Source organism: Mirounga leonina, unplaced genomic scaffold (genome assembly GCF_011800145.1).
Source record: "Mirounga leonina isolate KUSES-001 unplaced genomic scaffold, KU_Mleo_1.0 Mir_53, whole genome shotgun sequence".
NCBI lineage: Eukaryota > Metazoa > Chordata > Mammalia > Carnivora > Phocidae > Mirounga > Mirounga leonina.
In genome coordinates, this window is record NW_023270807.1 from 73,063,137 (window position 1) to 73,080,673 (window position 17,537).

The 17,537-nt window shown below is 37.7% G+C and overlaps 1 protein-coding gene and 1 non-coding gene across 3 annotated transcripts in view; one reads left to right on the forward strand and one right to left on the reverse strand.

The window, feature by feature from the left end:
* Window positions 1–17,537, reverse strand: part of MCM9 (minichromosome maintenance 9 homologous recombination repair factor) — a 91,581-nt gene that overhangs the window by 24,669 nt on the left and 49,375 nt on the right. For both annotated transcript variants that reach the window (XM_034990400.1, XM_034990399.1), the window contains one exon: window positions 13,114–13,288. In XM_034990400.1, the coding sequence (XP_034846291.1) occupies window positions 13,114–13,288 (175 nt within the window). The remainder of the gene's footprint in view (window positions 1–13,113; window positions 13,289–17,537) is intronic.
* On the forward strand, window positions 10,397–10,527 carry LOC118001707. The gene has a single exon (XR_004676812.1). It is a non-coding gene; the product is annotated as a small nucleolar RNA SNORA63 (small nucleolar RNA).

Consider the following 17,537-nt stretch of genomic DNA (forward strand, 5'->3'; position numbering starts at 1 on the left):
CTAAAGAGAGATGAATGAGGCTGAAAGACCCACAGACACACACACAAAATCAGTCAGAGAAAGTATCTGAGTCACAATAATGGGAGAGCAGGTTTAAAGGTGAATATTCTTCTGATACGAAGGCAGCAATGAAACAATACAGCTTCTATTTTATATCTACTTTGAACAAACTCCCATTTTCCAAATTATGTTTCAGTCATCAAAAGATGCAGCTTTTGCCGCCCGGGGTACCCTAGGCTTAAGGTGTGCTTCCGGTAACATGAGCTCTTCTCATTATAACTTTAAAAGGCCTTCCCAGTTATCATCCACCCTCTAGCACTCGATATTTCATCCTGGAGCAGAATCATGTTTTGGCTGACTGATCAAAGTTCCTGGACAGAGGGAGGAGCCTAATGATGATGGTGACAATGGTCCATATTCCTTCCAAGAAGTTCTGGGAAAGCAAGTTGTTCATAGTTAATTTGGCAGGAAAATCTGACCTAAACTGATGTGTCTTTGTTCTATTTAGTGTGAAGTTTCATAAGCTTCACTGCAATAGAATGAAAATGTTTGATTACAGGGCGCATCTCCGGTACTGCTGCTAGGTTTCATAATATAGGACATATGCACTGTGTTACTTTCCCAAAATGAAAACAAAAAAATCTGAATTCCGCCATGTATTTGGTCTCAAGGGTTTCTAAAAAGAACTGTAGGCCCATAACAATAATACTTAACTAGCATTTATTAGAGGTCAGGTTATATCAGAAGCACTTTACATGGATTAACTCATTTAATTTTCACAGTAGCCCTTTGAAATGGAGTAATTCTCACCATCTTACCAATGAGAAAGCCAAGGAAGAGAAGTCGAGTAAAATGTCAGTAATTAGCTAGTAGGTAGTAGAGCCAAAACCTCAACCCAGCCAGACTAGCTCTGAGGCTCTTCCTCTTAATTATTATAATTCTTTCAATACCCAATGTGTTCTTGTAGTCACTAAAAAAAAAAAAAAGGTGGAGTTCTTGATGCAGTTTCCTAAACTTGTTACTTATCTAGCATAGATCACATTCAATATTTCATGATATAACTTGAAACCATTTTTTAAAAAAAAATTTTATTTATTTATTTAACAGAGAGACAGCGAGAGAGGGAACACAGCAGGGGGAGTGGGAGCCCGACGTGGGGCTCGATCCCAGGACCCTGAGATCATGACCTGAGCCGAAGGCAGACGCTTAATGACTGAGCCACCCAGGCGCCCCTGAAACCATATTTTATATATGTACATATTCTGCAATCAACCAGCCAGCAGCTGAATTCATTTGTCATGGCTGAGGTTTACAGCATCTCATAGGTGGTACCTTAAACGTTATCTATTTACTCATTAAATGTCTGAATTCCTTACACAAATTTTTTCTAGTCTACACTTGAAGGCCCACACAACCATATAGGCAGCCTACTTGACCTCTAGGCAGCTCTAACCTAAGAGGTCTTCCTTGTACGGATTCTAAAACACTTCCCTGCTTTCTGGCCATTGATTCCTAAAGGATATAGAAAAGTTTAATTCCATTTCTATATATTTGAACCCTTTAAAATAATTATAGATAACTATTTCTCCAATTACTCTTTCTAGAAATGGTTCAAAGAAAACATGGGTAATATTTTAAAAATACACAGCAAAAGTTGGTATGAGTTAAATGAGAAAGAATAACTTAAGAAGTAAGATGCTGATTTCCAGGTTTCTAGAGGATGATGGCAGCTGCTTATATCCAAATTTCTCCACATATCCTTCAGAGACCTTACAGATAAACAAGGGAGCAAATAAACCCATAAAACAAAACTAAGAAGTAAGAGTGAGAGAGAATACTGCAAAGTTCAATTTACATGGAAATCAACAAATAGATATTAAAAACTGGCAAAGCTAATTTAGAGCCCATGATGGAATAGAAAGATCAGTGGAGACTAAGTGAAAAGAAGAAGAGACCAACAGGCTCCTCATGATGGTGGAACATAGCTAACATCACTCTTAGAAGGACAGAGTCCCACATGGAATAGGGAAATACTGGAAAAGGTTTGAAACCTTGTGGGTCAAAGCAGTGGCTACTGGGGAACAGAAAGAAGGACCTGAAAGTTCTTGAGAGCAGAGGTGGCCTTCTTGGGAAAGCTCCTCGATTAGATGGCAGTGACCAGCAAGGGTCACTGGAGTCTTGGTGATCAGGGGAAGGGGGAGACAAGCAGTGAATATTAAAGATCCTACTAAACGGGCACCTGGGTGGCTCAGTTGGTTAAGCGACTGCCTTCAGCTCAGGTTATGATCCTGGAGTCCCGGGATCGAGTCCCATATCGGGCTCCCTGCTCAGTGGGGTGTCTGCTTCTCCCTCTGACTCTCTTCCCTCTTGTGCTTTCTGTCTCTCATTCTCTCTCTCAAATAAATAAATAAAATCTTTAAAAAAAAAAGATCCTACTAAACAAATAAGAAATAGAATCAGAAGACACATCAACCAGCCCCTTAACCTTTAGAAAAAACACTGTTAAGTAATATGCACTCGCCTGAGATTACTCTGAACTAAAAACTAGTACATCCTCCAAACTTCTCACCAACATCACAATAGAATATTATTTTTTTTTTATTAAAGATTTTATTTATTTGACAGAGAGAGACACAGCGAGAGAGGGAACACAAGCAGGGGGAGTGGGAGAGGGAGAAGCAGGCTTCCCGCAGAGCAGGGAGCCCGATGTGGGACTCGATCCCAGGACCCTGGGATCATGACCTGAGCTAAAGGCAGTCGCTTAACCAACTGAGCCACCCAGACGCCCTAGAATAACTATTATTGATTTAGAAAAAGATAAGACATTTTAAAAGTAATGGAAATAACATGCAACATCCATATAAAACTACTATAAGAATCAAAATACCTCAGGTGATAAAACTCCTTATCCAATATCCTGCCATAAAACCCACAAAGCAGAAAAAATCTGTATATGATCTGCTCACTTTAATATCCTTAAACAAACATTTGCATATGTGAAAAAACACTCCAAGTCAGAAATTCAAAAACCCAAAACAGAAAAGTACAAAAAAGATACATATCCGGAGATGACTCAGGGAAGAAAAGGAAGAGAGAGAGAGCAGACAAAATAATTTCAGAAATGAACATTCAAATCTGAGATGCCCAAAGAGACAAGACTGGAAATATAATAGTGCTATGAAGAGGAATAAAAATGCCAAGAGAATAAAAACAAAATACAAAAGAGCTAAAAAGTCTGAGATACAAATTGGTAGCTACAGAATCTAGGCAAAGAAGACCTAAACTATATGTAATTAGAATTGCTGAAAAATAAAAACAAAGGACAGAGCTTATATATATAAACTGTAATTCAAGAAAAATTTTCAGAAAGAATTCTATATTTCAAAGGGCTCGCTAACATCTAGACAAACTGACCAAGAATAATCAACTGAGGCATAGCCTAGTAAAAATAGTGCATTTAAAACAAAAGAAAAAAAATCCTTCTGGGCCTTCAGGCAAGAAAATCAAATCACCTACAAAGCAAAGGATATCATAATGGTATCGTATTTGTCAACAGCAACACACATAGCAAGACTACAGGAAAGAAAGTGTAAGGCTAGGTCTTCATATCCAGCCAAGCTGTTTTCAAGTACTGAAGCTATGAAAAATAGTTTGAAACCAGCACAAACTCAGTATGGTATTCAGGAGCCCTTTCCAGGGAATCTCCTAAGAGGATGAGCTTCATTTAAGTAAGAGATGTCAGAGATGCTCTGGATTGATGGTGAGCACTGAAGACATTTAATTTTAGATCAAAGACTGAAACATAGGAAGGGGTACATTTAGAAGAGTATGTGTTATCTGTCCTGTCAAAGTATAAATAATACAATCTTTTTTTTAGTAGTAAAGAGAAGGGAAGAGGGGGAAAGTAGAATAAGCTCGTTGATTACCATATGGATAACAGAGTCAAAGGTATTATTTTAAGCTCCCAACTGAGGATAAAGGGGCTGCTGGCATTATAAAAGGTATTTTTTTAAAGGTAAGTCCTAGAACAGGTGTTGGCAAACTTTAGGTGGCAGGTCAAATCCAGTTCACCTGTTTTGTAAATCAAGTTTCAATGGGACACAGCCAAATCCATCCAGTTACATATTGCCTATGACTTCTTTTGCTCTGTCTACATCGTAGATACTAACGTAGTCATACTGTCCAAATCAACAGAGGTGAGTGGTGTGTAAGAGATGGTATGGTCCACAAAGCCTTAAATATTCACTATCTGGGCCTTTATAGAAAAAGTATGCCAACTCCTAATGTATAACAAAAATACAAATCTTCCTAAATGCCAAACACATAGAAAAAGAAATGTAGTTAAGTTTTTAAAAAATGAAATCATTAACACCAATCATATTGATAATACCAATAAATGTAGATGTGCTTAATTCATACATTAAAAGAAAAAGATTTTCAGGTCATTCATAAAGCAAAATAAAGTAAGACCAACTGTATGCTCTATATAAGAGAACAAACTGAGGCAGCATCTTCTGTCCACAGGTCCTGTCCCCATGATATAATAAAAGCACCTCAAAAATAAAAATTTAAAAAATTTTAAAAATAACAAACTGAAATCTAAAGGTTAAGCATGAAGGAATGAGCAAAGATATATTAGGCAAATGCAAATAATATGAAATCAGGAGTTATGATCTTGATACAAGGCAAGGCAACATTCCGACCAAAAAGCATGAAGACAGAGAAGTACAAATGCCAAAGCCACAGCAACTACCTCCAGAAAGCAGAAGCTATGGGAGATGCAAAGAGAACCCGGCAGACACAGAATAAGGGACTAACACACCTTCTCAGTCTGAGACATGTCAAACATACAAAAGGTAAGGTAAAGATAGAGGGGACCTAAACAACATCATTTATAAGGTATAGTTCATGTGTGTGTATATTCCATTCTGATTACAGAGAACAGAATTTCTCAAGCATACATGGGCCAGTCATGAAATTGTCTTTATATTAGACCACACACACACAAAAACCAAACCAAACCAAAACCAAAACAAACAAACAAACAAAAAAACCTTATGAAGTACCTTAAAGTACAAAAATGCAAACAAGATTTTCTGGCCACAATGTCATAAAACTAGAAACTAATAATATCAAAACACAAGTAAATTTTAAAAAGTTTCTTCTACCTGAACACTAAAAAACTCTTTTTTTTTAAAGATTTTATTTATTTATTTGAGACAGAGAGAATGAGAGAGAGCACATGAGAGGGGGGAGGGTCAGAGGGAGAAGCAGACTCCCTGCCGAGCAGGGAGCCCGATGCGGGACTCGATCCCGGGACTCCAGGATCATGACCTGAGCCGAAGGCAGTCGCTTAACCAACTGAGCCACCCAGGCGCCCTGAACACTAAAAAACTCTTTAAAGCAAACTCTTGGGGAGAAAGGGGATATACAAATCCAAACTGCAGAATTTCTAAAACATATGAAAAGATGATAATGGGAATGCTACATATAATTATTGAAGCAGCACCAAAGAGTGTGTATGTGTGTGTATATAAATATATATATATATTATCTTTTGCATAAGAGAAGAGATGCAAACACATGCTCACGCAACCCCTCCCACCGTGTGTTTTTGCTTATTTTTGCAAAAAAAGGAAACATAGGAAGGATAAATCAGAAACCAATGAAAAAGATATCCATAAAGGACAGGAAAAAATAGAATGGAAGAGGTAGGGATATCATTGGTATAGCTTTCTATATTGTTTTGACTTTTGAAATATGTTTTACAAATTCAGAAAATAAAATTTTAAAAACACTGAAAAAAGCAAACTCTAAAAGTGAACACAAGCATAAATTTAAAACCCTGATTCCTAACTGTCTACCAAGTCAGTAATATGACCACACAAAGAAAATAATTAATTCATGGGGCACCTGGGTGGCTCAGTCGTTAAGCGTCTGCCTTCGGCTCAGGTCATGATCCCAGGGTCCTGGGATCGAGCCCCACATCGGGCTCCCTGCTCCGCGGAAAGCCTGCTTCTCCTTCTCCCACTCCCCCTGCTTGTGTTCCCTCTCTCGCTGTTATCTCTCTCTATCAAATAAATAAAATCTAAAAAAAAAAGAAAATAATTAATTCAAATAACCTTTGAATATGCACTCTGACCAAATATGACCTTGGTGGAGTATATTTTAAGCACAAGAAAAACTGCAAAGAAGGCTTGAATATTAGTTTTTTTTGTGGTTGTTATTGGCAACAGTGTTGGTATAATAATTCTGAAACTATTTTGCAGACTCAATTGAATTCAGAAACACAAGGAGTTCTGTGAACTTTCATATACATATGAAATAAAATAATTTCGGAGAGTCGTAAGTCCTAACTTACCCTAACCTAATAGGACTGGTTAGAAAACAAAGTTTTTTAAAAAGTACATAAATACTTGCACAACAATTTAAATGTACTTAATATGGCTGAACTGTATGCTTAAAAATGGTTAAGATTTTAAGTTTCATGTTTGTGAATTTTACCATATGGTAGGCATAGAGCCAGGATACTGACATCTATCAACCCTAAGTTGAGACTATCCCTGAAAGAAGGGTATTGTTATTTTCCTTCCACAGATGACTAAATTGCAGCCCAGAGGTGGCAATTATGTCGCATAAGACCAGAAAGTAGTAACAGAGACTAGAATTGACTGTGGGTTTCTCTGACCCCAAAGCTTATGCTCTTTCCACCATGGTAACCACTCGATTTTTTGAAAAGAATATTAACAATTTAGTTTTGCCTTATTTTTTAATTTAATTTAATTTTTTAAAAGATTTTATTTATTTATTTATTTGAGGGGGCGGGCGCCAGCAGGGGAGGAGCAGAGGAGGAGGGAGAGGAAGAGGGAAAGAATCTCAAGCCCACTGTGCACTGAGCGCTTGGGCTAAATCTCACAACCCTGAGATCATGACCTAAGCAGAAACCAAGAGTCGGACGCTTAATGGAATGAGCCACCCAGGCGCCCCATACTTTCGTTTTATTAAAGTGAAGGGACATTCACTGCTTTTGTTATTGTTGGATATTTGTTGTTACTGAGTAGTGATATTAGCAGTTTTAAGGAGTTTTACCAAGAATGAACAAGGAGGGAAATAATTCCAGAGGAAAGATGTTTGGTCTCTTGGACAGTAACATCTGCTCTTCCTGAGTGTTGTTTCAGGTCACATCCTCTGCCTGCAAAATATGGAGCCTAACAACTCAAGGTGGAAGAGATTCAAATCCAAGTTATACGTGTAATCTTTTTTAAATACAATTTTAAATTCTTGAACAGCGTCAAAAATGTGAAATCTGGTTGAAATACATGTTCAGGCCAACATGCATTAGAGACATCATGTTCAAAAGCAAAAGCAGTACTGCTAAATGCTCATCCACATGTGGTGGCCCTGTTACCCCTGGGAATTGGCTGTTCAGTACGTCCAGAGACCACGGGAACCTAAGCTCTGTTAGTACAAGGTAATTAAAAAACATCTTCACTAAATTGCTCAAGAAACCCTTTCAAGATGGAGAAATTTAAAAAACAAACCATTACATAATAATACAGTTATGCAACATTTACAAACTGTGTCTTAAAATGCATGATAAAAATTGAATGGTATAAATATCTTTATGAATCCAGAAATAGTTATGTAGGGTGTGGAACAAATCAGAATGCCACCAACATCCACACCTGGATGAATAAGAACTAGTGTAATGATAATAACTAGAAGAGAACAAAGATCCTATAATTCCTGGAATGTGGTAAATTATAGTAATCTTTAAGTAAAATAGATATGCCAAAAAGCTTCAAAAAATAAAAATTCTTGCATAAATGTAAAGAAGCTGAAAGGCTAAAATATCAAGTCTGATCCATGCCACAGTTCAAAGAGGTATTAAGGTCTGGATAGTAGCCAAGACAAAAGAGAAACATTTGAAGAATTTTATCTTGAAAAGATAATCATACAAATGTTTACCATAATAATAACCATAATATCAATATCTACTGTGGTACAATGGTCAAAAAAGTAAGTCCTTAAGAAAAGTTCATAAGATCAAAGCATTCAAAGTGCTTCTCATGCAAAACTCCTTTCAGTACATATTATATATTTGACAAATGGATTAAAGGAGAAATAATTTAAAACTGTAAATATGAGTAGCACACGTCTTTCTAGCTGTAAACTGTCTCCTTTCCCAACAGACAAAGAAATCCAATCTGAAAATTATTCATTAAAATTATTTCCTTTAGAAGATGTCAGTACAAGTTAAAAAAAGGGTTTTACTAATGATAAATGTATCATCTCTCCTTGGTACTGTTGTTCCTTTCCATTCCCTTCATCCATCCTTATGTGGTAGCTTACCATCCAAGCCCACCAGCAGCAGTCAAAGCTTGGGCCATGAACTTGTACCTGTCCATACACTGTTACCAATCAGGGAAGAGATAAGTACAAAAAAAGTAAGTGTTTAGAAATTTCAATAGCAATTTCACAGAGTGATTTCATGTCTGTTGAATCTAAAAATAAAATATATGGAAAAAATAAAAATTAAAAACATGGGTTTACATATTTTTTAAATTAAGGATTACTGTGGTATAATTTACATATAGTAAAATCCAACTTTTTTAGGTGCCCCTCTGCAGTCAATCTCTTCTCCTAATGGCCAGTCCTTGGCAACCATTGATTTGATTTCTCTTCTTACAATTTTACCTTTTCTAGAATATGATATAAATGGAATCATAAACTAAGTAGTCATTGTGCCTGGCATCCTTCACTTCACATAGCGCTTTTAAGATTCAATCATGTTGTTGCATGTATCAATAGTTTGTTCTTTTATCTTTCTAGTAGTATTCTATTGTATGAATTTATCAAAATGTTTATCCATTTACCAGTTGATGGATTTCTGGGCTATTTTCAATCTTGGGTGATTATGACTAAAGGTGCTATAAGCATTTATGTGCAAGTCATTTTTTGTAAATAAATATCCAAGTGTTCTAGCACCATTTTTAAAAAATGACTATCCTTTTTTTTATTGAATTATCTTGGCATTGTTCTTGAAAATCAACTAACTTTATACCTATGAGTCTATTTCTGGACCTGTATTCTCTTCCATTGATCTATGTCTATCTTTACACCAATGCTATGCTACCTTGATTATTGCAGATTTATAGTAAATCTTGAAATAAGTAAGTTCTACAGATTTGTTCTTTTTCAAAACTGTTTTGGCTATTCTAGTTCCTGTGCTTTTCCATATAAAATTTAAAATCAGCTTGTTGATTTCTGCAAAAAGCTTGCTGGGATTTTAATTGAAATTGTAGATTCTATAGGTCGCTTAGAGGAAAACAGATATTTTAACAACACTGTCTTCTGATGAATGAAACTTGGTATGTATCTCCATTTACTTAGGTCTTCTTTAATTTCTTTCACCAATGTTCTGCAGTTTTCATTGTAAAAATCTAGAATGTATTTTACTAGATTTATCCCTAAACATTTCTTATTTGTGGATACTATTGTTAAGTGGTATGTTTTAACTTCAGTTTCTAACTGTTCATTGGTAGCACAAAGAAATACAATTAATTTTTACACATCAATCTGTGACTTTTTAAAACTCATTTATTAGTTAGTTCTAATACCTTTTTCATTGATTCTTTTTTTTTTTTTAAGACTTTATTTATTTGACAGAGAGAGACAAAGCGAGAGAGGGAACACAAGTAGGGGGAATGGGAGAAGACGCCGGGATCATGACCTGAGCCGAAGGCAGACTGAGCCACCCAGGTGACCCTTTTTCTCATTGATTCTTTTGAGATCTTCTATGGAGACAATCATGTCATATAGACAGTTTTAACTTCTTCCTTTCCAAACTGAATGTCTTTTATTTCTTTTTCTTGCATTACTAAACTGACTAGGACTTCCACTACAATACTGGCCAGAAGTAGTAAGACTGGACATCCTTGACTTGCTCCCAAACTTAAATGGAAAACATTTCACTTCATCATAAAGTATGAAATGTTTCTTTTAAGTTTTCCATAGATGATATTTAAACAGGCAGATGGACTTCTCTTCCTATTTGCTGATAATGTTTATCATTATTGGGTATTTAATTTTGTCCGATACTTTTTCTGCACCTATAGGGATGTTTTCTTTTTTATTCTGTTAATATTGTGAATTCACATTGATTGATTTTCAAATATTACATCAACTTCCCATTCCTGGATGATCCTCACTTGGTTATAATGTATAATCTTTTTAATATACTGCTGGGTTTAATTTACTAAAGTATTATTAAGAACTCTCATGTCATGGGGCACCTGGCTGGCTTAGTCGATAGAGCATGTACTCTTGATCTCAGGAGTGTGAGTTCAAGACCCACATTGGGTGTGGAGCCTACTTTAAAAAAAACAGAAAAGAGATGCAGGATCTAGTTACAATGTAGCTGTAAAGTGCTGCCTTGTCTTTGCCCCCTGCTCAAAATAAAGCTGTTACCTTTCTAGCCCTGTCCGCCATGGTGCTTAGCAGCCAGGGATGCATGGTCTCAGACATGTTTACCAAATAAAACACTGACTTGAGGGGCGCCTGGGTGGCTCAGTCGTTAAGTGTCTGCCTTCGGCTCAGGTCATGATCCTGGGGTCCTGGGATCGAGCCCCACATCGGGCTCCCTGCTCCGCGGGAAGCCTGCTTCTCCCTCTCCCACTCCCCTGCTTGTGTTCCTGCTCTCGCTATCTCTCTGTCAAATAAATAAATAAAATCTTTAAAAAAAAACACAAAAAACAGAAAAGAGTTTTCATGTCTTATGTTCATGGGGGTATCATTCTGTAGTTTTATTTTCTTGTAATGTCTTGGTCAGGTTTTGGTATTTCCACGGAATATTTCTTCCCCATCCTTTTAACTTACCCATGCGTTTGAATTTAAAGTCAGTTTCTTGAAGGCAGCATTTAGTTGGGTCTTGCTTTTCTATCCAATCTGACAGTCACTGCCTTTTAATTGCTTATGTGATTATTAATATAATCATTGATATGGTTGAATTTGTATCTACCATCTTGCTAATTACATTCTATTTGTCCCATCTATTCTTTTTCCCCTTTTCTTCTCTTCCTGCATTCTTTTGTTATTTTTTTATGATTCCGTTTTACCTCTACCACTGGTTTATTAGTTACACCTCTTTCATTTTCTAGTGGTTGTTCTAGAGTTTACATCTTTAACTTCTTTTTTTTTTAAATTTTTTTAAAGATTTTATTTATTTGAGAGAGAGAGAGAGAATGAGAGAGAGCACATGAGAGGGGGGAGGGTCAGAGGGAGAAGCAGACTCCCTGCCGAGCAGGGAGCCCGATGCGGGACTCGATCCTGGGACTCCAGGATCATGACCTGAGCTGAAGGCAGTCGCTTAACCAACTGAGCCACCCAGGCGCCCCTATATCTTTAACTTCTTACAGTCTACCTTCAAATGATATTATACCACTTCGTGTATAGAGTAAGGCCATTAGTGTCTGTAAGGCCCTGACAGTTAGTTGATCTGCGTATTGGCACTGTTGTTATCTTTACCCTCAATGCACCAGACATTTCGAATTCTTTCATTGTTGAGCTGTGTTACTTTGTGCATCTAGATGGGGGTTGTAGCGCAGTGCTGGAAGATCATTCTCAGTGTTCCTACTCTACCTTCAGCTTTCAGCAGTCACCACACAACTCACCACAGTGGGGTCTCTTTCCATATTACTGCACCTTCCCCACTGACAGACTGCTTGTTACTAGGTGTTAGGCTTATTTGGGGGCCAGGTTGGTTTTTGGGCTCCTGGTCTGAGACAGGGTCTATGAGCCTGCTTTTGGATGGGATGGGCTAGAAAGCTGTAAGCTCTTCTGTCCCTCCCACCTGGTGGCAGCAGAACCCTGCCATGTATCTGTGGTGGTCCTTGGGCAGGAGTTGTTGTTCTGTCCCTTTCCCGGTGGTACAGACCACTGTTTTGCCTTGGTTCAGGATCCTGGACCTGAAGAGTGTTTCCAGCCCTTCCCTCAGGAGAAGAAGGCTTTTGCTCCTATCCTTCTCCCAGAAGGGCCATTTTGTCTAGCTCCTGCGGGAGGGAAGGAAGATGCCCTAATCTAACCTCTTCCTCAAGTAGAAAGGTTTTGGGTTTTTTTGCCTCTACTCTTCCGCCAAAAGCCCATGGGTTGGAGACCTAGCACAGTGCCTGGTATATAGCAGCCTCTTCATGAATATACACTGAGTCATTGTATATTGAATGAAACGAATAGATCTGGTCATTGTTCTACCTAGCTTTTTCTTGCGTTTTTTTCCCTACGGGCTCTATCCTCTCACCCACCCACACCCCCCCTTTTTCTTTCCAAGTGTATATAATTAGATCTCACAGACTCTGTATACACCAGCATCCCTTTTCATGCCCACTACTGTTTGAAGACTCTGCTGGCAGCCCACCTGCCTGATCAACTGGCCTCACACCTATAATAGTAGCATTAGGGCTGAGATAGTTCTAGCTCTGTCCTTTGGATGATCCGGCAGACCACTTGGTGGTCAGCCTTTGTAGCCAGGTAAGTTTCTCATAACCATCTCAGGGCCTGGGTGAATGGATTTCTATCTGACTTGCCCATTTTTCCTCCTCAGTGGTTATATGTTGCAAGTGACTCACATACCTCAACCCCTACACCTCCTTGAGTCACAGTAGGCACTTCATTTTACTAATGTATTTTATTATTTAGTTTTCCACATGCCATGATCAACCTTCTATTAGGATAGATAAGGAGAATGCCACTGAAAGCAGAAATCATGTTATTTCTTTCTGAATCTTTAAAAATTCCTAACATAGTAAGTAGATATACATTACTGAATGAGAGAATATGTTGGATCCTGCATTGAAAGAAAGCTCTTCATAAGTCCCCTCCCTGAATTAAGTCAACTTACATTTATACTTTAGTTTTTCCTTTCTTTGTCCCAACAACTCATTTTTACTTCCTCATACACCTCTGTGGGGATGCTAATGTGTGTCTTGATGAATATAACTGATAATCCCTGATAAGACCAAACATACCTTGCAGTTCAGTAAGGTTCACCTTTTTCCACAATCACATTGTTAACTAATCTCATTATTCCCGTAGATTTTAAAGAAAAGAAGCTCTTACCCAGCCTTAGCAACACTTATGGTTTGTTGCTCCATTGCCTCGTGGATACTGGTTCTATCATGCTCTTTGAGGCTGTTAAACTCATCGATACAGCAAAGGCCCGCATCTGCAAGTACTAATGCGCCAGCCTCCAAATTCCATTCTCCTGAGTCTTTCACAGCAGTTACCGTCAGACCTAAGGAAACAAGCAAGCTATGTCAGCTTTTATTTTCAAAAGCATATTTTATACCTATAAGGGGAAAGCACCTACATTTTAAATGGAAAAGAGTCAATGCTTTTATTTCTAATCTGTCAAGAAGGAATGGCATCAGACAGAGAACTGGTGGTTCCCAAGGGGAGGAGGAACGGGAGGATAGGCAAAATAAGGGAAGGGAATTAAGAAGTACAGACTTACAAATGAATCATAGGGATGTAAAGTACAGCATAGAGAATATAGTCAATAATATCGTAATAACTTTGTATGGTGACGGATGGTAACTAGACTGATCATGGTGAGCATTTCACAATGTATATAAATGTTGAATCACTATGTTGTATACCTGAAATGAATATAATATTGTATGTCAACTACACTTCAATAAAAAAAATGGATGGCATCAGGACAACTATTTCTGGTGTCCAGGCACTGGAAGGCCTCAGAAGATCCTATGTTCTGAAAATATAAGATGTGTTATTGAGTATTTTATAGCAACTGGAAGTCTCCAAATTTTCTCTTTCCTTGGTAGGGACCCTCACTGAACAGAAGGAGCAAACAGATCTCCAGAGATCTTCTGACAAGAGGTTCTGTATTATATGCTGTTTATAGAGAGGGGTCCAAAGACAGAAAACAGTAGATATTAGAGTCCAATGATGAAAATGAAAAGTTTGCTCCTAGTCACAGTGTGAGAAAGAAGACTCCTTTAATATGTCTTTTCTGGTTTTGATTCATCCTTTATACCAGAGTGGTCAAAAGCAAAGGCTTTGGGGGCACCTGGCTGGCTCCATCAGTTAAGCATCTGACTCTTGGTGTCAGCCCAAGTCATAATCTTGGGGTCATGAGATTGAGCCCCGCAGTGGGCTCAGCACTCAGCACAGAGTCTATTTGAGATTCTTTCCCTCTCCCTTCCCCTCTGGCCCTCTCCCGACTTGTGCACGTGTGTGCTCTCTAAAATAAACAAACAAAAAAATAAATAAAAAGGCAAAGGCTTTGGAGTCACACAGACTTGGATCCTGAATCTTGGATCTGTCATTCTGGTTGTCATATATAGGCAAGTTTCCTAATATGTTCTGGCCTCTGTTTATTCATTTATAAAAGGGCATAACAATGGAATGTATCTTATAGAGTCTTGGATGTTCAAATAGAATATAATAAAGCTCTTTAAAAGGTATATGACACAGTGAGTACTTATAATAACTACTGTTGATCAAAATTGATAAGCTAGGCTGACCAAGAAAAAAAAAGGAGAAACAAATTACAAGTATCAGGAATGAGAGGGGGATATCACTATAAACCCTACAGATACTTAATAATAGTAAGTAAATACAATGAACAACTCTATGTCCTAAGTTTGATAACTTAGATGAAATGGTCAAATTCTTTGAAATATATAAACTGTGAAGTTTATCTAAAAAGGAATCAATAGCTTGCATACTCCTATATCTATTTAAATCTACAGACTAAGATGACTTCATGGTGAATTCTACCAAACATTTATGAAAGAGATAATACCAATTCTACACCAGATTTTCAAAAATACAGAAAAACAAGGAACATTTCCCAACTCATTTAGTATAGCCAGCATTATTAAGATACCAAAGCCAGATAAAAGATATATCAAAGGAAAACTAAAGACCAGTATCTCTCATAAACAGAGACGCAAAAATCCTCAAAAAATACAAGCAACTCAAACAATACATAAAATAATAGATTATAACCAAGTAGGGTTTATCTTGGGAATGCAAGGCTAATTCAACATTCAAAAACTAACCAATGTAATTCACCATATCAATAAACTAAGGAAGAAAAAGCAAATGACCATCTCAATATATTCAGAAAAACACCTGACAAAACTCAACAATTATTCATGATAAAAAAAGTCTCTCAGAAAGCCAGGAAGAGAGGGAACTTCGTCATTCTTAGTATTTACAAAAATCATGACATATTTAATCATAAAAGACTGAATGCTTACCCCCACCCTCATCCCCAAGATCAGGACAAGGCAAGAAGATTAGCTCTCATCATTCCTATTCAAAATCTTGGTGGAGGTTCTAGCCAGTAAAATAAAGGAAAAGAAATTAACAACCATCAGATCAAAAAGGAAAAATAAGACTTTATATTTTCAGACCAATATGACTGTGTATAAAATTCTAAGTAATCTACAAAAAAGCTACTAGAAAACTAAGTGAGTATAGCAAGGTTGCAGGATGGAAGTCAATATATAAAAATCAATCATATCTCTATACATTAGAAAAAAATTAAAAATGGCAATTAAAACATAATACAAATTGGGGCACCTGGGTGGCTCTGTTGGTTAAGTGCCTTCCGCTCAGGTCGTGATCCCGGAGTCCCCAGTCGAGCCCCGCTCTTGGGCTCCCTCCTCATCAGGAAGTCTGCTTCTCCCTCTGCCCCTCTCCCTGCTCATGCTCTCTCTCTCATTCTCGCTCTCTCAAATAAATAAAATCTTTAAAAATGATAAAAATTAAAATAATACAATTTATAATAGCACCTGAAGATATTAAATACCTGGGTATAAATCTTTAAAAATGTGCAAGATCTGGGCTGTGAATTCGAGCCCCACCTGGGTGCAGAGATTACTAAAAAATAAATAAAAAATTTTAAAAAATGTGCAAGGGGCACCTGGGTGGCTCAGCCGGTTAAGCGTCTGCCTTCGGCTCAGGTCATGATCCCAGGGTCCTGGGATCAAGCCCCATGTCGGGCTCCTGGCTCAGCAGGGAGCCTGCTTCTCCCTCTCCCTCTGCCTCTTCCCCTGCTCCTGTGCTCTCTCTCTCTCTCTCTGTCTCAAATGAATAAAATCTTTAAAGAAAAATGTGCAAGATCTGTACGTAAGAACTACACAACGAGATAGTCCATGTTCATGAAATGAATTGAAAAACTCAGTATTTTATTTATTGATTTTTTAAAGATTTTATTTTTTTATTTGTCAGAGAGAGCGAGCACAAGCAAGGGGATTGGCAGGCAGAGGGAGAAGCAGGTTCCCTGCTGAGCAAGGAGCCCCGTGCAGGACTTGATCCCAGGACCCCGGGATCATGACCTGAGCTGAAGGCAGATGCTTAACTGACTGAGCCACCCAGGCATCCCTAAAAAACTCAGTATTTTAAAGATGCTTCCCCAAATTGTTCTATAATTCTCCCTAAATTGGTCTATAGATTCAATGAAATTCGAAACACAAAATTTTTAAAAAAGATTTATTTATTTGAGAGAATGAGAGCAAGCAGGTGGGGGAGGGGCGCAGATGGAGAGAGAGTCCTAAGCAGACTGTGCACTGGGCACAGAGTCTGACGAGGGCTCAATCTCACCACCCTGAGATCACAACCTGAGCGACACCAAGAGTCAGACACAACCAACTGCACCACCTAGGCGCCCCCTCCAACAAAATTCTAATGGGGTTTTTCTTTTTATAGAAATTGACAGAGTGATTCCAAAATTTATATGGAGAAGCAAAGGAAATAGAAGAATCAAACCAAAAAACAAAGTAGGAGGTCATGATTTAATTTCCACATTTACTACAAAGCTACAGTAATCAATTCAGTGTCATACTAGAAAAAGAAGAGACAGAGAGAACAATGGAATAGAGTCCAATAATAGGCCCATACATATCTGGTCAAGTGATTTTTTGATAAAAATACAAAAGCAATTCAATGAAGAAAAGATAATCTGTTCTATAAATGGTGCTGGAATAACTGGATAGCCTTATGCAAAAAGAAAAAAAAATCAATCTTGATCCATACCTCAAATGTGATACAAAAATTAACTCAATGAATGAAAAGATCTAAACGAAAAATGTAAAACTTTATAGATGAAAACTCAGAGAAGAAAATACAAGAGAAAATCTATGTGAGTTCTTCTGTTTTCCAGTCCAGCATTTAAGGAGCTCAGAAGTTGCCACAAGTTGCCACTTGTTTAACAGTAAGTTAAAACCTGAACAAACTGAAAAATGAATAATTTTTCTAAGATGCATTAGAGAAATGAGGTCACAGGGCAAACCAATGCCCCCCCTCCCCCAAATTAGGAAGACAGAAAGACAGAGAATCACAACTTACCAGAGCTGTTACCTCTAGGGGAACCAGTAATGGTATAAGAAAACCTGAACTGTAATTGATGAATTGCTGGAGGCTCAGAGTGGACAACTCTGAGAATTAAAATCTCCATTCATGGGGGACCCTCAGACTTTTGTGAGTTTTAACTCCAAGAGTTATCCCAGGTT